This window comes from Bombina bombina, chromosome 1 (genome assembly GCF_027579735.1).
Source record: "Bombina bombina isolate aBomBom1 chromosome 1, aBomBom1.pri, whole genome shotgun sequence".
NCBI lineage: Eukaryota > Metazoa > Chordata > Amphibia > Anura > Bombinatoridae > Bombina > Bombina bombina.
Window position 1 is genome coordinate 606,525,222 of NC_069499.1, and position 26,213 is coordinate 606,551,434.

A 26,213-nucleotide genomic window follows, 5' to 3' on the forward strand; every position below is an offset into this window, starting at 1 on the left:
TGCGGATCAGGTCCGCAAGACCTCGCTAAATGCAGAGAGCAATATGCTCTCCGCATTTAACATTGCACCAGCAGCTCACAAGAGCTGCTGGCGCAAAGCCGCCCCCTGCTGACTCGCGGCCAATCGGCCTCCAGCAGGGAGGTGTCAATCGACCCGATCGTATTCGATCGGGTTGATTTCCGGCGATTCCTGTCCGCCTGCTTAGAGCAGGCGGACAGGGTTATGGAGATGCGGTCTTTGTGACCGCTGCTTCATAAGTTGTGTTTCTGGCGAGTCTGAAGACTCGCCAGCAACACGGCCCTTCAAGCTCTGTACGGAGCTTGATAAATGGGCCTGTAAGGATATATTTATGATTGTGTGAGCGGACATGATCCGATATAGCGGATCATGTCCGCTGCACATCGATAAATGCAGACAGCATACGCTCTCTGCATTTATCATTCCACCAGCAGTTCTTGTGAACTGCTGGTGCAATACTGCCCCCTGCAGATCGTATTTGATCGGGTTGATTTCTGTCCGCTGCCTCAGAGCAGGAGGACAGGTTATGGAGCAGCGGTCTTTAGATCACTGCTTCATAACTTCTTGATAACTTCTGTTTCCGGCGAACCTTCAGGGGCTGGACTTTAGCTATGTCTGAGACACAGGATTGTTTTGTACTAAGAGACTTGGAAGCCACTCTATATCATTATGATGAGGACTTGGATCACCTCTCTACTGATAATGAAAACACCATTGACAGCCTCTTTTTCCATATTGATGAGCTTCGTAGAAAAGATATAAAATTAGATCTGGACATTAAGGCTTTTCTATTATACAAAAAAAATCAACGTATCCCAAGAGGCCTTAGGATAAGGAAATTCCCATCCTTCACAGTTAATGATTCAGACTTTATATTGAAGTGGAACAAGATTCTAAATGATTGTTCATTTGCTTTAATGGACCTTCTTATAGAATTTAAAAAACAACAGAGACAAGAACTTATCACTTTAATTAAAGCAGTACAAACTGACCTACAAAACCTACAGACTGACCCTGTATTTAAAGAGTATGACACCAAATTTGAAGCCAATATGCAAAAGTTTTCCAAAGAATTGTGGGACTTCAAGAAAACTAAGTTGTCACGTGACAAAAGAGACTATGAATCAAATAGGGTGTATAGGTGGTCTGCAGCACCTCACAAAACTCAGGGTGATAAACGTACCTTTAATAAAAGAAATGAAAATAAATCAGCTAAAAAAGTAAGATTTGCTGAGACAGAATATGATCAGGATACCACCGACCATGAGTCTAATGGGGAGGGAGCGGCTGAGGTCAGAATAACATCAGTATTAGATATTCCTAGTGTTGAGATGGAAGGGGCTTCAAAAAACGAAGTGGGTTTAGATGTCAGACCAAAAAGAAAAAAACAAGAAGGGGTAGTAGAGGAAGAAAAAGAAAAGAGAGTAAGGACATATCATATGAGAACAAATCGGACTCAGGTCCGCAAGTATGTTTAAAAAATGTAATTAATCTGTCACAGTATGAACTTAACAAGTATGAAGAGGAGGTTTTAAGTAAGGGTTTGAATTTCTCTCCGACTACCCACTTCAGCCTCTTTGATACCATCTTAGATGTAAACAGTTTTGTGAGAAAACTCACATTGAAAAAACATTTTTTTGTGGAAGATGGTAATGTGGAGGAAACTGTGGGCATTGCGGATGATTTGGTTAAATCTGGCTCTGATAGTGCATCCAATGCACTAAATTTTGATGATCAGTGCACACTTACTGAGTTAATGCAATTAATGGATGACAATATGGGTTGTAACACTGCACAGGGAGAAACTCATCCTGAGGTGAGATTAAATAGAAAAAGTAATTTTTACCCCGTACATACTAGGGGTAAAAATATAGATGTTTTTCAAAGAACAATTGAGAAAAAATTGATAGCTCTGTCTTGTAAAGTTGAATCTAGAAAAAAGAAAAAATCAAATAGGTTCAATAAAAATCTCAGTGACAAACATTTCAAGGCCTTGGCATCCCTAAAAGAAAACCACAATATAGTCATTAAGGCATCTGACAAAGGTGGGAATGTCGTTGTCATGGACAGGGAGTACTACCTTTTTGAGGCTAAACGACAGCTTAGGGATGCTGAGGTCTATGAAAAACTGGATTCTGATCCTACTTTTGTGTTTGGGAGGAGATTGGAGAGGGTATTACTGTTGGGAAAACAAATAGGTTTGATAAAGGATATTCAAATGGATTACCTATTAAAACAAAACCCTAGAGTACCCATCTTCTATTTCCTCCCAAAGCTACATAAGGACGAGGTTCATCCCCCTGGCCGACCCATCATATCAGGAGTGGGCTCTCTTTTGGAGCCCACCTCTGAGTTGGTGGATTTATTTTTGCAACCCTTGGTGGGTGATTTGACTAGTTATATTAAAGATTCCACACAGGTGCTATGTGCCATGCAATCCATACAATGGAAACCATCTTATCGGTTTATAACAGTAGATGTATCATCACTGTATACATCGATTCCCCATCATTTGGGACTGCAATCTATTTCACACATTCTGAATAGAATGTCGAATTATTCTGAAGACTACAAACATTTTCTTGTTTGTGTCATTGAATTTCTTCTCTCCCACAATTATTTTTTGTTTGAGGGATCTTACTATCTGCAGAGACGTGGAACGGCTATGGGGGCAAAGTTTGCCCCTTCCTACGCCAATCTCTATATGGGATGGTGGGAGCAGTTCCACGTCTATGCAGATAGTAATCCTTTTCGTCATCATATAGTTTACTTTGGTCGCTATATAGACGACTTATTATTTATTTGGGATGGAGATGAGAAATCAACAATTTCCTTTTTTGATTATTTGAATTGCAATAACTTCAATCTTATTTTTGTGGGGGTTCAGGACCCTCTTAAAATACAGTTTCTTGACATTGAGCTAACGATTGAAGGAAATAACATTGTTACTAATTTGTATCGCAAACCCACCAGTGGGAACACAATTCTCAATTATAAATCTTGTCATCCAAAACACGTTTTGAATGCTATTCCCAAAAGTCAATTCATTCGTACAAAACGTATTTGTTCGAATGAATCTTTGTATCAGCAACAAAGTAAAAAACTGCACGACAGACTTCTTGAAAGAGGGTATAAGGATGCCCTTCTACTAAATACAAAAGAGATAGTTGATGCTATACCACGAGAGGACCTTCTCGTATATAGGAAAGTTGAAAGAGAGGGAAAGGCTAATGATGTCTGTAAAAATATCATTTTCAGTACTCCATACAGTCTGGAGTTCCGAGAAGTTTGTGACATCATTCGTGAAAGCCTCCCGATTCTTCATACAGATACTGTATTAGAAAAAGTAGTGGCAGAAGGTATAAAATTTGTACCTAAAAAAGCCTTGACTATAAGAGATTATGTAGCCCCCTCTTCCCTGCCTGACAGGAAGATACAATCTTGGTTGAAACCTAGGATGGGTTTCTATAGATGTAGGGCTACCAGATGTAAAACATGTGACTACGTAACGGAGGGAGACAGTTTTGTGTCCCATAGTACTAACAAAGAATATAAAATTAAATTTAGACTAAACTGCAATTCCACACATATAGTCTATCTTATGACGTGCAAAGAATGTAAAATACAATATTTGGGGAAAACCAAGAGGAGGTTAAGAGATCGGGTGTTGGAGCACATCAGGGACATTGAGGACCCTGATGTGTTCACCTCTGTTGCCACCCATTTTAAATTTTAAATTTGAACATTTGGGAAATTCTAGCCTGGCAAATTTCCAAGCAATTGATCATGTTCCTTTCTCCAAGAGAGGTGGGGACAGAGAACATTATTTAAGCAAAAAGGAGGTTAGATGGATTTTTCATCTCAATACTAGGACCCCTCTTGGCTTGAATGTTGAAGCCGATGTCAATCTCTTTGTTTAAATAAACACAAAAATTTTTTTGGTTTTTGTGTACTATAGCAATTAAGCCAATATTTGAATTGAAATTAAAATTAAATTTGAATTTGAGTTATAATTAAATAATAGTATCAACAATATATGATACCTCATTTGCCCCTTCTTTCATCTGTTACTGTTCACTAAATTATAAGAATTATAAAAATTAATAATTAAAAATTAAATATTATAAATCATGAATTAGAAACTATGTATATATAATAATAATTGTTTGTAATTTTTCTTGAGATTGAATCGATTATCTACTTTGCTCCCCTTTCATGTTTTGTTATTTTTGCTGTTTTTTGTTGTTTTTGATTGTTTATATAAGTATAAACTTGTATTGTTGTGTGTGCAAACCTTCCTGTGTCCTGTACATTACAGTCTATGAATTAGGGATTAATTGTTTAAGGCTTTATGAATTACTAAGTTGGACACATATGATGTTAATTGCCTAATTATATGCCCCTTTAAATAGACTATAGGCAGTTTCTTATGCTAAGCAGTGATCAAGTGCGGTGGACCCGCATGAAACGCGTCTGCTGTTACTGCCTTTATGTGACCACTACTTGATTTGGGTGGAGGTCATTTCTAGCTATTGTCCGCTCTTTGTTTTTAGTGCACAGTGCTTTGAATAAAGAAATCTTTTGAATTTACTTACCACTGTTTGGAGCGTCTTCCTAGTTAGCCGGAACTGTCTTTCTCAAGGGCTTGATAAATATGCTCCTAAATGTTAGACATTTTGTAAGATTACACTGAACGGAAACACGGGGCATCAAGCTCCGTACGGAGCTTGATAAATATGCCCCTAAGTGCTATTGCATTGTCTTTTTATCATGCATGTGTTGATTATGCAAATCTACTGTAGTGCAGACTCCAGACACAACTATATTCCACAAAGTAATTGGTAATACCCTCTTGCCCATTTATAGCTGACGCTAATTGGTCTCAGCAGAGAAGGAAACCAAGGTTACAACGTAGTGACGCAAATTACGTTATCGACACTAAAACTTTACAATTAGTTTTTCAATATTGAAATGCATCTAAATATTATTTTTAGGGTAATCTTTTCTATGAATACACCATTCTATCTAGCATTTATTTAGCATTTATTTGTATCCCTTTGAATGAGCTTATTAACTTGCTAACTTGCAGGTTTGAATTGCATATAAGCAATAAAAGACCAAAATCAAAATTGAAGGAATATTTCAGATACTGTCAAAGTTTACTGAACTTAGTGGAAATTATTGGACTCTATCAAAACAGATATTAAAGGGACATCAAACCCTGAACATTTATTTCATGATTCAGATAGAGCATACAATTGTAAACAACTTCTTATATCTAAGTTGCTTAGTTCTTTTTCTTTGTTGAAAAGCATTCCTAGGTAGGCTCAGGCACTGGGAGCTAGCTGCTGATTGATGGAAGCGCATATATGCCTCTTGCCATTGGCTTACCAATGTGTTCCGCTAGCTCCCAGTAGTGCATTGCTACTTCTTCTGTAAAGGATACACAGAAAATAAAACAAAATTTATGATAGAAGTAAATTGGAAAGTTGTTTAAAATTGTATGCACTGTCCGAATCATAAAAAAAATTGGGTTTCACGTCACTTTAAAAGAAAGCAAGGTGTGGATTTTTTTATATTAAATACAGAAAAGTAAAAATTCTGTTTATTTTTGCAAAAATAAAAAAGAGAGTATTTTAAAATATATTTATTTGTCTATTAATATTCCTGGGGTGCACTGTGCCAGTGATCTTGAACTCTGCACCGTGACTTCCATGTTATACATAAATATTCCCATTCTCACCACCTTTGTAACAGCAGCAAAGAATAAGGTATCTCATAAAATGAATCTGCTCTGAATTAACACGTTCTGTGCAGAGTCCTCCAATTCATATACTGGAATAATTTGTTAAAAGTTTTGCCAATAGCACAAATAGAGAAATGTACATTTTGCATATCTTAGGTAATGTACTGTTAGACTTTATGGGGCCTATCTATCAAGCTCTGAATGGAGCTTGATGCCCCGTGTTTCTGGTGAGCCTGCAGGCTCGCCAGAAACAGCAATTATGAAACAGCGGTCACAAAGACCGCTGCTCCATAACCTGTCCGCCTGCTCTGAGCAGGCGGACAGACATAGCCGGAAATCAACCCGATCGAGTACAATCGGGTTGATTGACACCCCCCTGCTGGCGGCCCATTGGCCGTGAGTCTGCAGGGGGCGGCGTTGCACCAGCAGCTCTTGTGAGCTGCTGGTGCAATGCTGAATACGACGAGCGTATTGCTCGCCGTATTCAGCGAGGTCTGGCGGACCTGATCCGCACTGTCGGATCAGGTCCGCCAGACTTTGATAAATTGGGGCCTATATGTTAACTTACGTTGGCTCTTTTGTTTTACATTTTCTTTTTTATAACTGTATAATGCTACAAATCAAATACGCAAAACACTAACACCTAGATTACGAGTTTTGCGTTAGAGGCTATGCGGTGCTAACGAGCAGTTTATGCTCACCGCTCACTTAAGACAGCGCTGGTATTACGGCGTTAACAGACAAAAAGTGAGCTTTGAGCAAAATTTTGCTCCACCTCTCACTCCAATACCAGCGCTGCTTACGTTAGCGGTGAGCTGGTTGTGCATGCTCGTGCACGATTTCCTCATAGGAATCAACGGGGAGAGCCGGCTGAAAAAAAGTCTAACACCTGCAGAAAAGCAGCGTTTGGCTCCTAACGCAGCTCTATTGATTCCTATGGGGAAATAAAATTTATTTTTACACCTAACACCCTAACATGAACCCCAAGTCTAAACACCCCTAATCTTACACTTATTAACCCCTAATCTGCCACCCCGACATCGCCGACACCTACATTATACTTATTAACCCCTAATCTGCCGCCTCCGACATAGCCGACACCTACATTATAACTATTAACCCCTAATCTGCTGCCCCCAACATCGCTGACACCTACATTATATTTATTAACCCCTAATCTGCCGCCCCAACATCGCCGCTACTATTCTAAATGTATTAACCCCTAAACCTAAGTATAACCCTAACCTTAACCCCCCCTAAATAAAATTCCTATCATTAACTAAATTATTCCTATTTAAAACGAAATACTTACCTATAAAAAAAACCCTAAGCTAGCTACAATATAACTAATAGTTACATTGTAGCTAGCTTAGGTTTTATTTTTATTTTACAGGCAAGTTTGTATTTATTTTAACTAGGTACAATAGTTACTAAATAGTTATTAACTATTTAATAAACTACCTAGCTAAAATAAAGACAAATTGACCTGTAAAATATAACCTTACCTAAGTTACACTAACACCTAACACTACACTATAATTAAATTATTTCCCTAAATTAAATACAATTAAATTAAATTATCTAAAGTGCAAAAAAACAAACACTAAATTACAGAACATAATAAACAAATTACTAGATTTTTAAATAAATTACACCTAATCTAATACCCCTAACAAAATAAAAAAGCCCCCCCAAAATAAAAAAACCCTACCCTACACTAAATTACAAATAGCCCTTAAAAGGGCCTTTTGCATGGCATTGCCCCAAGTAATCAGCTCTTTTACCTGTAAAAAAGATTACAAATTCCCCCCAACATTAAAACCCACCACCCACACATTCAACCCTACTCTAAAACCCACCCAATACCCCCTTAAAAAAACCTAAAACTAACCCCTTGAAGATCACCTTACCGGAAGAAAGTCTTCATCCAACCGGGCCGAAGTGCTCAACGAAGCCGGGAGAAGTCTTCATCCAAGCCAGGCGAAGTGGTCCTCCAGACGGGCAGAAGTCTTCCATCCGGCGCGGAGTGGGTCCATCTTCAAGACATCCGACGCGGAGCATCCTCTTCATCCGACGGCTAACACTGAATGAAGGTTCCTTTAAATGACATCATCCAAGATGGGGTCCCTTCAATTCTGATTGGCTGATAGAATTCTATCAGCCAATCGGAATTAAGGTACAAAAAATCCTATTGGCTGTTCCAATCAGCCAATAGAATGCGAGCTCAATCCTATTGGCTGATTGCATCAGCCAATAGGATTTTTCCTACCTTAATTCCGATTGGCTGATAGAATTCTATCAGCCAATTGGAATTCAAGGGAGGCCATCTTGGATGACATCATTTAAAGGAACCTTCATCCGTCGTTAGTCGTCGGCCGAGATGGATGCTCCGCGTTGGATGGCTTGAAGATGGACCCGCCCGTCTGGAGGACCTCTTCTTCCCGGCTTGGATGAAGACTTCTGCCCGTCTGGAGGACCACTTCACCCGGCTTCGTGGAGGACTTCGGCCTGGTTGGGTGAAGACGTCTCAAGGTAGGGTGATCTTAAGGGGTTAGTGTTAGTTTTTTTTAAGGGGGGATTGGGTGGGTTTTAGAGTAGGGTTGGGTGTGTGGGTGATGGGTTTTAATGTTGGGGGGTATTGTACTTTTTTTTCAGGTAAAAGAGCTGATTACTTTGGGGCAATGCCCGGCAAAAAGCCCTTTTAAGGGCTATTTGTAATTTAGAATAGGGTAGGGATTTTTATTATTTTGGGGGGCTTTTTTATTTTATATGGGGGATTAGATTAGGTATAATTAGTTTCATTTTTTTAATTCTTTTATTATTTTCTGTAATTTAGTGGGTTTTTTTTTTACTTTAGATAATTGTTTTAATCGTATTTAATTGTATTTAGTTTAGGGGAATTAATTTAATTATAGTGTAGTGTTAGGTGTAATTGTAACTTGGGTTACGTTTTATTTTACAGGTAATTTTGTCTTTATTTTAACTAGGTAGCTATTAAATAGTTAATAACTATTTACATAACTATTGTACCTAGTTAAAATAAATACAAAGTTGCCTGTAAAATAAAAATAAATCCTAAGCTAGCTACAATGTAACTATTTGTTATATTGTAGCTATCTGTTTATTTTATATGTAAGTATTTATTTTTAAATAGCAATAATTTATTTAATGATAGTAATTTTATTTAGATATATTTAAATTATATTTACATTAGTGGGTGTTAGGGTTAGGGTTAGACTTGGGTTTAGGGGTTAATAAATTTAATATAGTAGCGGCGACGTTGGGGCGGCAGATTAGGGGTTAATAAATGTAGGTAAGTGGCGGCGGTGTGGGGGGCAGATTAGGGGTTAATAAATATAATGTAGTAGGCGTGGGCTCCGGGAGCGGCAGATTAGGGGTTAAACACTTTATTAGAGTTGCAGTGGGCTCCGGGAGCGGTGATTTAGGGGTTAATACATTTATTAGAGTTGCGGCGGTATAGGGTGGCAGATTAGGGGTTAATAAGTATAATGTAGGTGACGGTGGGCTCCGGGACCGGCGGTTTAGGGGTTAAACACTTTATTTAGTCGCGGCGGTGTAGGGGGGGCAGATTAGGGGTGTTTAGACTCGGGGTACATGTTAGGGTGTTAGGTGTAGACATTTCCCATAGAAATCAATGGGATATCGGGCAGCAGCGAACATAAGCTTTCACTGCTTTCCGATTCCCATTGATTCCTGGATTGAAAACCAGGTACGCTGGGCCGGAAAAGTGCCGAGCGTACCTGGTAGGAATTTGATAACTTCCAAAAGTAGTCAGATTGTGCCAAACTTGCGTTCGGAACATCTGTAGTGACGTAAGCATCGATCTGTGTCGGACTGAGTCCGGCGGATCGTATGTTACGTCACTAAATTCTACTTTTGCTGGTCTGTAGGGTTTGATAACTAAGGCGAATCAGGCTCGCCACAAATACGCTGCGGAATTCCAGCATATTTGCGGTTGACAGCTTGATAAATAGAGGCCCATGTGTCAAGATACACAAGTTTACTGCTCCTCAGCGTGAAGATACAAATAAAGTTACTTGTTGATAACATATCCAAATGTAAAACTTTATTGCCTTTGCAAGGTGGGAACTATAGATGTGATTTACAAGATGAAGAAGTGAGGAGTCTCCTATCAAATAAATACTGAACACGTTAAAATTAAACAAATCAATCACCACTACAACATAACGGGACAGGTCTACAAACTTACAGTTATTATCTAACACACAAACTAGCTGGAAAATCCAGTCTTTCCTGTGTCAGGCAATTAAAGGAACTCATTAAAGCTGATCAGAGGAAGCTTTGTATCTGTGGGAGTAGTATAAGCCATTTGCCTTGGGTAGCAACTCAATTTGCTGCTTAACATTGAAAAGCATGTATCTTTTTCTATTTGCTAGTACTTTTAAATTGACTGGATAAATCAAGGTCACTTGGAGGATTTCAATGGAAAAAAGTGATAGGGTTATCTTTTTTATAGGTATACTTTCTTGGCATTACAGGTGTTTGATGTTTATTCAATCAAAGGTTATCACTGGCTCTTTCCTGTAAGCTCTGTTTGAATTCAGTTAGGATGTGAAATCTTATAATGGGGAGTTGAAAGAATTTCCAAAATTTAAGGGTGATCTGAGATTTTAAAATGTTAGATGTGTCTCAGTCTAACCACTTTAAAAGTCCCTGTGAGTCAAATAATCAGCACAAACTGGTTTCCTCGGTTGTCTGGTGTTTAAAGAAGAATTTTGTGGTGCATTTAAGATTTGTTTGATAAGTTTTCTGTAATGACTTCTAGAATCTAATTGTGATGGTCATTTGTTGGGTAAACATAGCTATGGCAGCTGTTATTGCTTGTACTAAAAATTATGGTATAGACCATTTATCCTTTGGTTTTAAAAAAATAATACAATTTTGCAGGCAAATCCTTATACTTAAAGGGGTATTTTGATGTAACAAATGCAATGCTCTGATTTGTTAGAGCATGCACTTTTTTGCATTACTAACCTAATCTTAAAAGAAACCACAAGCATTTTGCCAAGCATAAAACACCAGCAGTGATTGATGACTATATGCAGCTGCTGTTTCTAACTGGCTCACTGTCTGTGTTCTATGCAATGCTTGCATCTACTGGGCAGGGATTTTACCTATGGGCTTAAACATAGTAAAACAACTTTGCTAAGGGGTGTGTCCGGCGGTGGTCATGACTTTGTCGCATAAACTAGAAGTTCCGCATTTGGAAAAGATAATCCGCCACTTACAGTATACAATAGAAGTAAGTACACCCCTGGGCAATATCACTTAAATATAAAATTATTCAAAATTGTATCACCTCTCAATAATTGTTTTATTTCTAAGTTAAAAAGTAGAGTATTTCCTATTATAAACAATCAAAAACAAATACTTTAGAAAGATTATATTGAAAATACAGGCCCCAAAGTAGAAACTTAATGCAACAAAAGTGAATACACCTGTGGTCACTGACACACAAAAGTGTACACCTATGATTTCGAATTAGCCTAATTGCATGAGCATAGTTACCAGGTTACCAGAACAGTCTAATTTTTTGACCAATGGGTTGTGTCTATCTGCAAGTCTGCATCATGTCTCCACATGGAAAAGAATTGTCAGAGGAATTGAAACATCTGATTGTGAGACTTCACAAAGATGGGAAAGGATACAGGAAGATTGGTGACCAACTAAAAATCAAAACGCAGTTGCAGCAGTAATTAGGAAGCATAGATCGATACACAGTGCCAAAAATCAGAGCCGCAATGGCTGTCCTCCTAAAATGACGCCACGGACAGTGCGTTACTTGCACAATCTAGCCCTGAAAACAGGCAACAGGCAAGTGCTTCAGATTTGCATCAAGGCAACTGCTTCAGATTTGGCTCAGGGATTATCGATTGAAATTGGTCTTTCTGTGACAGCTCAGACAGTGCTAAGGACGTGGAAAATAATGTCAACTTCTATGGACAGCATCCAAGGAAAAAACCCTTGCTTGCTCTTCGGCAAAAAACTGCAAGATTAAACTTTGCTAAACAACAGGAAAAGCCTGATGAATACTGGGAGCACATTATTTGGTAAGATGGCCAAGAACAAGATACAATTTTGTGGCTCAGATGGGGTGCGGCATGTTTGGTGTGAACCTGGTCAGGATTATTACAGTGAATGCATAGTCCCAACAGTGAATCATGGAGGTGGGAGTGTGACGATATAGGGCTGCATGACTGCAAAAGGTGTTGGGGAGATAGATGACATTTATAGATGGCACCATGAATGCCTGGGATATACCAAAATACTGGCTGACAAGATGACTCCCAGTCCCCAGGAGTTTGGCAGAGGACTAATATTACAGCATGATAACGATCCAAAGCACACTGCCAAAATCACAAAGGAGTTTCTAAAGGAGAAACAAGTGAAAACTATGACCTGGCCAAGTATGTCACCTGAGTTGAATCCAGTAGAACACCTTTGGGGTATTTTAAAGAGAATGGTAGAGCAACACAACCCCTCCAGCAAAGAGCAGCTGAAAAGATCTCTGAAGAAGGGCAGAACATCTCTCCAGAAATTTGTATGACACAGGTTTCCTCCATGCCAAGGAGGATTGAGTCTGTCATCAAAAATAAAAGTGGACATGCAAAGTATTGAAAAAAATAAAAGATTTGAATCTCAGTTATGAAAGGTGCACTGACTTTTGTTGCATTCATTTCCTGCTTTGGGGTCGGTATTTTTAATATAGTAAATCTGCACTTGCTCCCACGAGGTGAGTGGAGACCTAAGGTAGCTGCAAAAGGAACTAATATTATAAAACTGACTTGGAGGAAGCCGGCTAAAGGCTCCGATCGGCTCCACTTACCTAAGGCGAGAGGTCGGAATAACCATGAAGGTAGAATGGCGGCACCTAAAATGCATATATTGAAACGGTGCAACCAGCGAAGAAGAGGGATGAGTCTTCCCCGGAGACAAATGAGCCGCTTGCCACACGGAAGAAGCTTGTGAAAGTAAAGTAATCCCCAGAAATACCAATACAAAGTAAAAATTGTGAGCACACAAACACCAAAGGAATACTCTCAAATACAGCTGTTTTACCAAGCTATTTTCAATCTCAGGCACCCAGGAACATTGTCGACTTCCATGACCCCTGGAATATCATGTATGCGGTGAGCCTTCTACAGTGCCTATATCGTTCTGGAGTTGGCTAGAGACTATGAAGCACTCTACACTAACTTTATTGAACTATATTCAGTTATTACCTAGTATTGATTGCATCCCAATCTCTTAATATACCCTTATTCATTATATAAGCAAAGCATATTATTTGAACTTGTAATGTACGGATTGTAGCAGCTATATCTAATCTGGTTTTGTACGTTATTGTTTATATACGCAGAGTTGTAGTTCCATTGTATTTATATATTTTTATTCTCCACAATTTTACAAAAAAAAAGAGAAAATGAGGTCTATTATTCGAGGCCCAAGAGCGATCTCCTGTGGTCAAGATAACCTCCTGCGCTTTTTAGGTTTGAGAGGTCCAAGAGTGGCCTCTTGAGTCACTAAGGAGGTTTGTGCATTAATTGGCATAATGTGTGTATTTCACTTTAATTGAATTCTGCATTTCTGGGAATACTCAATGTTAGCTTGTAAATGTTTTATTTGATGCATGTATTCCATTAATCCCATATTTTACTGTCGTGTATTGTCTGTATGTGTGTATTGAACCTCAAATAAAAGATTATTTAAAAAAACAAACAAAAAGAAAAAACCCAACTTTGCTATATACTTACATTATTTATTTTACTTCCTTTTCATGTAATTTAGCTATAATATTAGTGGCTTTTCTAATTTTCAGAACCAAAAAAGAACACTGTAGACTGATCAAGGTTAACCCTGCTTCAAATCTTTCCCTGGTAGGCTTTAACGGATAAAAAGTGCAAAACAATTCACTTTATATTAACATTATTACTGGGGCTAGACTTGTCCGCTGCAGACTTCAGCTCAGATTGGCTGCTTAAAATGAGGCAAGTGGTGGGTGGAGTTTGTCTGTTGAAAAACGATTGCATCAAACATGATATCAATTTGTTTTAAGAAATTATTAGACTTAATTGATGGTATTCTATAGCTTGACAACATAAATGTATTGTAATTACAAAGTGATTACTGTCCCCTTTAAGAAGCACCAGTTGTAAATCACCCAAAACTATTTTAGGCCCTACAGGTGGTGCTTCTGAAGAACTTCCTTGTGAAATAAAAAATGTGTGCAACGGAGCGCTGTTTGCCACGAACACAGGTGGACAGCTTTCCTAGCAGGGAACCTCTCAAGTGATAAACTGAGCACATAATGTCTGACTGCTAGTTAACTTATGAGAAACCATTATAAAACTGTGTGAAATGGATTTTCTGATGGCTTTAAATGATTTTGAATTCAAGATTGTACAGCCCGTTGGTTGAGAAATGTTATTGCATTATGATTGTTTTTATGTTGCCATACATGTCTTTCCCAGATGTTCCAGGATAAAATCTATCGGCTAGATTACGAATTTTTGTCGGTAAGGCTTGCGGGGCTAAAGAGCAGATTCAGCTTACCGCTCACCTACAGACAGCGCTGGTATTGCGTTTTTTTTTAAACCTGGCGCTAGTTGCAGAAAAGTGATTGTTGAGCAAAATTTTGCTCCACATCTCACCTCAATACCAGCGCTGCTTACTGTAGCGGTGAGCTGGCTAAACGTGCTTGTGCACGATTTCCCCATAGGAAACAATGGGGCAGATTCGGCTGAAAAAAAGCCTAACACCTGCAAAAAAGCAGCGTTCAGCTCCTAACGCAGCCCCATTGAGTCCTATGGGGAAATACTTTTATGTCTACACCTAACACCCTAACATGAACCCAGAGTCTAAACACCCCTAATCTTACACTTATTAACCCCTAATCCGCCGCCCCCGACATCGCCGCCACCTGCATTATATTATTAACCTTTAATCCCACCCAATCCCCCCTTAATAAAACCTAAAACTAACCCTTTGAAGATCACCCTACCTTGAGACGTCTTCACCCAACCGGGCAGAAGTTGTCCTCCAGACGGTCCGAAGTCTTCATCCTATACGGGCAGAAGAGGTCCTCCAGACGGGCAGAAGTCTTCATCCAGACAGCATCTTCTATCTTCATCCATCCAGAGCGGAGCGGGTCCATCTTCAAGACATCCAACGCGGAGCATCCTCTTCTTTCCGACGACTAACACTAAATGACGGTACCTTTAAGTGACGTCATTCAAGATGGCGTCCCTTCAATTACGATTGGCTGATAGAATTCTATCAGCCAATCGGAATTAAGGTAGAAAAAATCCTATTGGCTGATCCAATCAGCCAATAGGATTGAGCTTGCATTCTATTGGCTGTTCCAATCAGCCAAAAGAAAGCAAGCTCAATCCTATTGGCTGATTGGAACAGCCAATAGGATTGAACTTCAATCCTATTGGCTGATTGCATCAGCCAATAGGATTTTTTCTACCTTAATTCCGATTGGCTGATAGAATTCTATCAGCCAATCGGAATTGAAGGGACACCATCTTGGATGACGTCACTTAAAGGTACCGTCATTTAGTCGTCGGATGAAGACAGAAGAGGACGCTCCGCGTCGGATGTCTTGAAGATGGACACGCTCCGCTCCGGATGGATGAAGATAGAAGATGCCGCCTGGATGGAGACTTCTGCCCGTCTGGAGGACCTCTTCTTCCCGGCTTGGATGAAGACTTCTGCCCGTCTGGAGGACCACTTCTGCCCGGTTGGGTGAAGACGTCTCAAGGTAGGATGATCTTCAAGGGGTTAGTGTTAGGTTTTATTAAGGGGGAATTGGGTGGGTTTTAGAGAAGGGTTGGGTGTGTGGGTGGTGAGTTTTAATGTTGGGGGGAGGTATTGCATTTTTTTTTACAGGTAAAAGAGCTGATTACTTTGGGGCAATGCCCTGCAAAAAGCCCTTTTAAGGGCTATTTGTAATTTAGTGTAGGGTAGGGATTTTTATTATTTTGGGGGGCTTTTTTATTTTATTAGGGGGATTAGATTAGGTGTAATTAGTTTAATTTTTTTTTAATTATTTTATTATTTTCTGTAATTTAGTGGGTTTTTTTTCTCCGTACTTTAGATAACTGTTTTACATTGTATTTAATTGTAGTTAGTTTAGGTAATTTATTTAATTATAGTGTATTGTTAGGTGTAATTGTAACTTTGGTTAGGATTTATTTTACAGGTAAATTTGTCTTTATTTTAACTAGGAAGTTATTAAATAGTTAATAACTATTTAATAACTATTGTACCTAGTTAAAATACCGACATATACCTACTCTAGCTTGCTCCTGTTTGTGTAAAGTGTCTTTTCATATACAGAGGAAGGAGGAGGGGGAGTGTCTGCTATCTCACACTTGCAGTGGGTGTTCCAGCTACCTTTTTAACAGAGCTAAACTGGGAGCTTCTAAGTAAGTTTTTAAACAGTTTTATACTGTATTTTTAGATCAGTATCTGTGCATATTAGTATGTATATATGTACAATACAAATATCAACACTCTGGATTTACAGGCAAATGAAAATCTTTGTTTCATGCTATACATAAATACACATGTATATACACATATATACACACACACACACACATATATATATATATATATATATATATACACACACACACACACACACACACACACATATTTAGACATATATATATATACACACACACACACACACATATATACACACACACATTTAGACATATATAAATATATACCTTGTTATACCATATACCATATACCTTTTAACCCTTATGAAACATTTTTATTAATATTTATATAAATATTTTTTATCAGATAATGTATATATATATATATATATATATATATATATATATGTTGTGTTTTTTACTCTCAAAGAGACAGTCAAGCTAAAAAAACCTTTCATGATTCAAATAGGGCATGTCATTTTAAACAACTTTCCAATTGACTTTTATCTCTTGGTATTCTTAGTTGAAAGCTAAACCTAGGAGATTCATATGCTAATTTCTTAGACCTGGAAGGCCACCTCTAATCTGAATGCATTTGGACAGTTTTTCACTACTAGAGGGCGTTAGTTCATGTGTTTCATATAGATAACATTGAGCTCATGCACGTGAAGTTACCTAGGAGTGAGCACTGTTTGGCTAAAATGCAAGTCTGTCAAATGAACTGAAATAAGGGGGCAGTCTGCAGAGGCTTAGGTACAAGGTAATCACAGAGGTAAAATGTGTATTAATATAACTGTGTTGGTTATGCAAAACTGGGGAATGTGTAATAAAGGGATTATCTTTTTTTTTAAAGGTATATAAAATCCAACATGTTTCTGTCTTGATTCAGATAGAGCATGCAATCTTTAACAACTTTCTAATTTACTTCTATTATCAATTTTCTTTGTTTTCTTGGTAACTTTTGTTGAAAAGCATGAACATATGTTTAGGAGCCAGCTCCATTTCTGGAGCATTATATGGCAGCAGTTTTGCAAGGATGTTAAACTCTTTGAAGTGACATTCTCAGATCAAGTGACGTATGTGTTTGCAGTAATGTGTCTTTCTTTCTTCTTCAGGTGACAATGCCCCATCAGTGGCTGGAGGGCAACCTACCTGTGAGTGCTAAATGTGCAGTATGTGACAAGACCTGTGGCAGCGTGCGAAGACTGCAGGACTGGAGATGTCTGTGGTGCAAAGCTATAGTAAGACTGGGAATCATTGTTCTCCTATATACAGAAATCACTTTATAATCTCTGGCACTGAATCACTCTGCAGGGACTTGCCCCATAGCTCTTATCTCTTTTATCCTTATGCTTTATCTCTTTCTTTTTCTAGGTTCACAGCTCTTGTAAAGAGCAGTTAGATAAAATCTGTCCCCTAGGTGCCTGCAGGGTCTCCATTATCCCCCCTACTGCGCTGAACAGCATTGACTCTGACGGTAAGTGCATAGAATTCATACTGTAGCAAAAAAAACATCTTGTAATAGAAAAAGGACAGCTAATAAAATGGTATATGGTCTAAAAAAACAACGTAATATATATTGCATAGAGGAGAGAAGGGAGAGATGAGAGAAACCTTAAGTAAGATTAACCCCTTCGCTACTGGGAATTTCAGAGAAAAACTTGTACTGGATTATTTTTACCATTTTTACTATCACTCTGTTACACAGAAATAGAGCCTTTGGGGCTGAATGATCAAGCTCTGAATGGAGCTTGATGCCCCTGTTTCCGCACAAGCCTTCAGGCTCGCCGGAAACAGTAGTTATGAAGCAGCGGTTTAAAGACCGCTACTCCATAACTTGAGGCTGCGATCTTCAATCCGCTCTATCCTATACGATCAGGCTGATTGATACCCCCTGCTAGCGGTCGATTGGCCGCGAATCTACAGGGGGCGGCATTGCACAAGCAGTTCACAAGAACTGCATGTGTAATGATAAATGCTGACAGCATCATGTCCGCTCGCACTTTGATAAATTGACCCCTTCGTTTTTTTAATTTACCTATGAAAACTATCGGCTAGATTATGAGTCTTGCATTAGCCTTAAAAAGCAGTGTTAAGGGGACCTAACGCTGCTTTTTAACGCCCGCTGGTATTACGAGTCAGGCAGGAAAGGGTCTACCGCTCACTTTTTTTCCACAATTTTAGCATACCACAAATCCCTTTACGTCAATTGCGTATCCTATCTTTTTAATGGGATTTGCCTAACGCCGGTATTACGATCGCCTGAAAAAGTGAGCGGTAGACCCTCTCCTGTCAAGACTCCTACCGCATATAAAAGACAGTAGTTAAGAAGAGTTTTATGGGCTAACGCCGTAACATAAAGCTCTTAACTAAAGTGCTACAAAGTACACTAACACCCATAAACTACCTATTAACCCCTAAACCGAGCCCCCCCCCCATCGCAAACACTATAATAAAATTATTTAACCCCTAATCTGCCGACTGGACATCGCCGCCACTTTAATAAATTTATTAACCCCTAAACCGCCGCACTCCCGCCTCACAAACACTAGTTAAATTTTATTAACCCCTAATCTGCCGTCCCTAACATCGCCGACACCTACCTACATTTATTAACCCCTAATCTGCCGCCCACAATGTTGCCGCTACTATATTAAATTTTTTAACCCCTAAAACTAAGTCTAACCCTAACACCCCCTAACTTAAATATAATTTAAATAAAACAAAATAAATGTACTACTATTAAATAAATTAATCCTATTTAAAACTAAATACTTACCTATAAAATAAATAGTTACATTGTAATTATCTTAGGATTTATATTTATTTTACAGGCAACTTTGTATTTATTTTAACTAGGTACAATAGTTATTAAATAGTTATTAACTATTTAATAACTTCCTAGTTAAAATAAGTACAAATTTACCTGTAAAATAAATCCTAACCTAAATTACAATTACACCTAACACTACACTATAATTAAACTAACTACCTAAACTACCTACAATTAATTACAATTAAATTAAATAAACTAAATTACGAAAAACAACAAACACTAAATTACAGAAAATAAAAAAGAATTACAAGAATTTTAAACTAATTACACCTAATCTAATCCCCCTAATAAAATAAAAAAGCCCCCCAAAATAATAAAATTCCCTACCCTATACTAAATTACAAATAGCCCTTAAAAGGGCCTTTTACGGGGCATTGCCCCAAAGTAATCAGCTCTTTCACATGTAAAAAAAATACAATACCCCCCCCAACATTAAAACCCACCACCCACACACCCAACCCTACTCTAAAACCCACCAATCCCCCCTTAAAAAAACCCTACCCCCATGAAGATCACCCTACCTTGAGACGTCTTCACCCAGCCGGGCACAAGTGGACCTCCAGAGGGGCAGAAGTCTTCATCCAATCCGGGCAGAAGAGGTACTCCAAGCGGCAGAAGTCTTCATCCAGGCGACATCTTCTATCTATGGACACGCTCCGCTCCGGAAGGATAAAGATAGAAGATGCCGCCTGAATGAAGACTTCTGCCACTTGGAGGACCTCTTCTGCCCGGATCGGATGAAGACTTCTGCCCCTCTGGAGGTCCACTTGTGCCCGGCTGGGAGAAGACGTCTCAAGGTAGGGTGATCTTCAAGGGGGTAGTGTTAGGTTTTTTAAGGAGGGATTGGGTGGGTTTTAGAGTAGGGTTGGGTGTGTGGGTGGTGGGTTTTAATGTTGGGGGGGTATTGTATTTATTATTTTGGGGGGCTTTTTATTTTTATTAGAGGGATTAGATTAGGTGTAATTAGTTTAAAATTCTTGCAATTCTTTTTTTTATTTTCTGTAATTTAGTGTTTGTTCTTTTTCGTAATTTAGTTTATTTAATTTAATTGTAATTAATTGTAGGTAGTTTAGGTAATTAGTTTAATTATAGTGTAGTGTTAGGTGTAATTGTAATTTAGGTTAGGATTTATTTTACAGGTAAATTTGTACTTATTTTAACTAGGAAGTTATTAAATAGTTAATAACTATTTAATAACTATTGTACCTAGTTAAAATAAATACAAAGTTGCCTGTAAAATAAAAATAAATCCTAAGATAGCTACAATGTAACTATTAGTTATATTGTAGCTAGCTTAGGGTTTATTTTATAGGTAAGTATTTATTTTTAAATAGGAATTATTTAGTTAATTGTAGTAATTTTATTTAGATGTATTTAAATTATATTTAAGTTATGGGGTGTTAGGGTTAGACTTAGGTTTAGGGGTTAATAAATTTATTATAGTGGGGGCGACGCTGGCTGCGGCAGATTAGGGGTTAATAAATTTACTATCGTTGCGGCGACGTTGGGGGGCAGATTAGGGGTTAATAACTATAATGTAGGTTTCGGCGACGTTTGCGGCAGCAGATTAGGGGTTCATAATTACAATGTAGGTGGCGGCGGTGTACGGAGCGGCAGATTAGGGGTTAATAATAAAATGCAGGTGTCAGCGATAGCGGGGGCGGCAGATTAGGGGTTAATAAGTGTAAGATTAGGGGTGTTTAGACTCGGGGTTCATGTTAGGGTGTTAGGTGCAGACATAAAATTAATTTCCCCATAGGAAACAATGGGGCTGCGTTAGGAGCAGAACGCTGCTTTTTTGCAGGTGTTAGGTTTTTTTTCAGCCAGCTCAGCCCCATTGTTTCCTATGGGGAAATCGTGCACAAGCACGTTTTGTCAGCTTACCGCTACCGTAAGCAACCTGTAATACCAGCATTGTCTTAAGGGAGCGGTAAGAAAAAAGGAGCGTTAGCAACTCACCCCTATTACTGCAAAACTCGTAATCTCGCCGTATATTTTTTATTTACTTATGAAAACTATATATATATATATATATATACAGTATATATACAGTATATATACAGTATATATATATATATATATATATATATATATATATATATATATATATATATACATACTGTATATATATATATACCGCAAAATAGATCCGCACTCACTGGACTTTAATAGATCCGCACTCACTGGACTTTAAATAACAAAACGTGGTTTATTGTTGTGACGTTTTGGGATCAAACCGTCCACTTCATCATACCAAAACACCCTCAATGAGGAGGTGAGAGTGCTTATCCCACAACTATTACTTTTATATATATATATATATATATATATATATATACAGGGAGTGCAGAATTATTAGGCAAGTTGTATTTTTGAGGATTAATGTTATTATTGAACAACAACCATGTTCTCAATGAACCCAAAAAACTCATTAATATCAAAGCTGAATAGTTTTGGAAGTAGTTTTTAGTTTGTTTTTAGTTATAGCTATTTTAGGGGGATATCTGTGTGTGCAGGTGACTACACAATCACTACATTACTGTGCATAATTATTAGGCAACTTAACAAAAAACAAATATATACCCATTTCAATTATTTATTTTTACCAGTGAAACCAATATAACATCTCAACATTCAACAAAATATACATTTCTGACATTCAAAAACAAAACAAAAACAAATCAGTGACCAATATAGCCACCTTTCTTTGCAAGGACACTCAAAAGCCTGCCATCCATGGATTCTGTCAGTGTTTTGATCTGTTCACCATCAACATTGCGTGCAGCAGCAACCACAGCCTCCCAGACACTGTTCAGAGAGGTGTACTGTTTTCCCTCCTTGTAAATCTCACATTTGATGATGGACCACAGGTTCTCAATGGGGTTCCGATCAGGTGAACAAGGAGGCCATGTCATTAGATTTTCTTCTTTTATACCCTTTCTTGCCAGCCACGCTGTGGAGTACTTGGACGCGTGTGATGGAGCATTGTCCTGCATGAAAATCATGTTTTTCTTGAAGGATGCAGACTTCTTCCTGTACCACTGCTTGAAGAAGGTGTCTTCCAGAAACTGGCAGTAGGACTGGGAGTTGAGCTTGACTCCATCCTCAACCCGAAAAGGCCCCACAAGCTCATCTTTGATGATACCAGCCCAAACCAGTACTCCACCTCCACCTTGCTGGCGTCTGAGTCGGACTGGAGCTCTCTGCCCTTTACCAATCCAGCCACGGGCCCATCCATCTGGCCCATCAAGACTCACTCTCATTTCATCAGTCCATAAAACCTTAGAAAAATCAGTCTTGAGATATTTCTTGGCCCAGTCTTGACGTTTCAGCTTGTGTGTCTTGTTCAGTGGTGGTCGTCTTTCAGCCTTTCTTACCTTGGCCATGTCTCTGAGTATTGCACACCTTGTGCTTTTGGGCACTCCAGTGATGTTGCAGCTCTGAAATATGGCCAAACTGGTGGCAAGTGGCATCTTGGCAGCTGCACGCTTGACTTTTCTCAGTTCATGGGCAGTTATTTTGCGCCTTGGTTTTTTCACACGCTTCTTGCGACCCTGTTGACTATTTTGAATGAAACGCTTGATTGTTCGATGATCACACTTCAGAAGCTTTGCAATTTTAAGAGTGCTGCATCCCTCTGCAAGATATCTCACTATTTTTGACTTTTCTGAGCCTGTAAAGTCCTTCTTTTGACCCATTTTGCCAAAGGAAAGGAAGTTGCCTAATAATTATGCACACCTGATATAGGGTGTTGATGTCATTAGACCACACCCCTTCTCATTACAGAGATGCACATCACCTAATATGCTTAATTGGTATATATATATTTCAAAAATTATTGTGAAATAAACCTAAAAAGTAAAAAAAAAAAAAAAATACAAACAAACCTGTAGCTTTCTAACTGTAGAAAAAAAATTCATAAAAGTTGTTCATTGGCATAAATCTGATTCAGCTACGACCAAGCATGTACATATTTTTTATTATTTTTGAAAATTCTCTGTTCTGCAGCTATGTCTAAAATGATGTAATGGGCTGCCTCTCATTTGGTATAGCAGAACTGTCCAAATTCTCAAAATTGACCCTCAAAACTATATATATATATATATATATATATATATATATATATATATATATATATATATATATTTTTTTTTTTTTTTTAAGTAGACAACCCAAGGTATTGATCTGGGCCATCATCATATAAAAAAATACTTTTTCGCAAACTGGGTTTCTCACTGAAATTATTTACACACAACTATTGCAGTCATAAGACAAATGGTTGTAAAAGCTCCTCTGGAAATCCCCTTTATTTGGAAATAGTAGACATACATGGCTTTGCCATTGCCTTTTGGTAATTAAAAGGGCGCTAATTGCAGCTGCGCACCACACTTCAAAAATTCCCGGCAGTGAAGGGGTTAGTCAGTTAGATGTTTTTAAGTGTAATTTTTGCTTTAGTTTAAGGATTACCCTCCCACCTGACACTCCCTGAACCCTCTCAAGCTGCTCTGCCCCCCCTTTCCACTGGTCACCACTATCTTAGGTAATGGCAGACAGTCTGCAAGTATGCAGTTTAGGTTTTTTATACTTGAGTTGTTATTTTTTAATTTATGTAATGTAGGAATCATCTTCACCCTCACGACTCCCTGATCCCCCCCCCCCCCCCGCGAAACAGTCCTGTAGCCCTCCCCCCTCCCACTGCTTCATGCCATATATTTTACTAACAGCCTGTCTGCCAGTAACAATTTACTGTATATTTTGTGTATTTTATCATTTATTTTTTAGATATGTTTTTTTTTAGTATTTGGATCCCCCACACCCTGCCCACCTATCTCTTCTAAGTGCTCACTTTTTTCTGCAGTGTAGGGTCCCACCAACCCCCCTCCAACCAATATTTTTTCTGTCATGTAGGGACTCATCATTCCCTCTCACTTCTAAACCAATTGCTGCAGTGTAGGGACAGCCCCTCCTCCCTCCTGATTTTGGTTGCCAACCCGCCTCTCGCCTTCTCTCGCACACCGGCACCACTGGATTTGGTACAGACAGTGACACAAATAATGTCACTGTCTGCAACTATCGAGGGATCTGGCTTCATGTGGTAAGGGAGCACAATCAAATGCTCGCAGGCCAAAAACAGCAAGTCTCAGTTGTCACTTGACAACTAAGAATGCAAGGGCTGCAAAAAAGATCAACGTAGATCTACTTATGTAGTACGCTGGGACTAGCACCACATGATGTAAATACATGATGCACTGGGTGAAGGGGGTTTATAAAGCTGAGGCTGAAAGTGTGTCGCACGTAAAGAACAACCTCATAACAATGACCTCAGTTCGGATGGTAGAACACTAAGGTTTCATCTGTAGAAGGACTTCTGTACAGAAAGTGTGGTAAATTCATGGAACTGCTTTGTAGGTGGTAAATACACATATTGTATGGAAATTTAGAAATGCTTAAGGAATGCATAAACCTATCCAAAGAATGAATTAAGCTTATACTTCAGAAAGAAATATGGGCATACTGTACTTGATGGTTCTTATCTGCCATCAACATATATCTTTCTGTGTTCATAGAACAATAATGAATACAACTATACAATGTTTACCCTTTATGATTTTTTTTCTTGAAAATATTAATACTTTTGAAATTTTTCCTATTTATTTGTCCTCTCTTCTTTATGTTTTTATGTGCTGGTCACCATTTTAGGATTTTGGAAGGCCACTTCCCCTGCCTCTTGTGCCAGTCCACTCCTTGTCTTTGTAAATTCTAAGAGTGGAGATAACCAGGGTGTGAAATTCCTGCGCAAGTTCAAGCAGTTCCTCAATCCAGCTCAGGTGTTCGATTTGATGAATGGGGGACCACAACTAGGGTGAGTATGAAACAATGGAGTAGGGAGAGGGAGTAAGGTTGAGAGAACAGGGTGTTCACCTTGATTAATAATCCAGAAGAGGAAAGCACAATAAGGAAAAGCAAAATGGAGAAGCAGGGTCGTTGGAGGTGAATGCATTTTGTTTGCATGTAGTTTTGTTCAGAGCAGGTCTATAATATGCTAGATACATAAAATGCTGAGCTAAAAACTAGTTTAAATATAAGCAGGGAGAACGTTTTGTGGTTACAGTAGAGCATTGAAGTTTAAGAACATGTTCAATTTACTTACATTATGATATTTACTTTTTTCTTTTGGTATCCTTATTTGAAAATTCTAGGTAGGCTTAGGAGCAGCAATGCACTACTAGGAGCCAGCTGGTGGTTGGTGGCTACACACATGTGCCTCTTGTCATAGGTCTCCAGATGTGTTCAGCTAGCTCCCAGTAGTGCATTCATTATGTGTTTGTAGGTGATAAACACCTAGGGGTTGATTACAGTCTCGGTATTGTTTATCTGCATCGTTAATCTCCGGATTTCAAAATCCTAGAACCAAAGTGCAGAATTGATGATAAACAAAATGGGGATTTTGTGGGTTTATTGATTACATCACAGGCTAAAGGGCCTGCATGCTGATTTTTTCTTTTTATTGAGCTATAGATATCACTCATTTTAATTAGTGATTGATTGTCTTTGGTGACGTTATCATCCAGTATGATTGAGGTCATTTCATTGTCTTTCACTCATGCAAAAAGCTGGGATCCATTCTAAAAATCTTTGTGCTACTCATTAATAATTGTAAAAGGTGTTGTCATGGGGTTGATCAAGTCATTTTAGCTGTGGAATTAAAGGGCCAGTAAATACAGTAGATTTGCATAATCAACAAATGCTTGAAAACAAAACAATGCAATAGCACTTAGTATGATCTCCCAGAAAGTAGTAGTTATGTGTATTTCCACTCATCCTGTATCATGTGACAGCCATCAGCCAATCACAAATGCATATACATATATCCTGTGTACATGCTCAGTAGTAGCTGGTGACAAGAAAAATGTAAATATAAAAAGACTGCACACGTTTTGTTAATGGAAGTAAATTGGAAAGTTAATTAAAATTGCATGCTCTTATCTGAATAATGAAATAAATAAATTTGTCCCTTTAAGTATTGAGAATTTAGATTGCTTCTGATTGTGATTGCTTCTGATTGTGATTGCTTCTGATTGTGATAGCTTCTGATTGTGATTGCTTCTGATTGTGA

At 38.4% G+C, this 26,213-nt stretch overlaps 1 protein-coding gene across 4 annotated transcripts in view; it reads left to right on the forward strand.

Moving 5' to 3' along the window:
• Positions 1–26,213, forward strand: part of LOC128645753 (diacylglycerol kinase delta) — a 245,823-nt gene that overhangs the window by 136,404 nt on the left and 83,206 nt on the right. For all 4 annotated transcript variants that reach the window (XM_053698976.1, XM_053698975.1, XM_053698977.1 and 1 more), the window contains 3 exons: positions 17,376–17,501; positions 17,635–17,737; positions 24,797–24,959. In XM_053698976.1, coding sequence (XP_053554951.1) covers positions 17,376–17,501; positions 17,635–17,737; positions 24,797–24,959 — 392 coding nt within the window. The remainder of the gene's footprint in view (positions 1–17,375; positions 17,502–17,634; positions 17,738–24,796; positions 24,960–26,213) is intronic.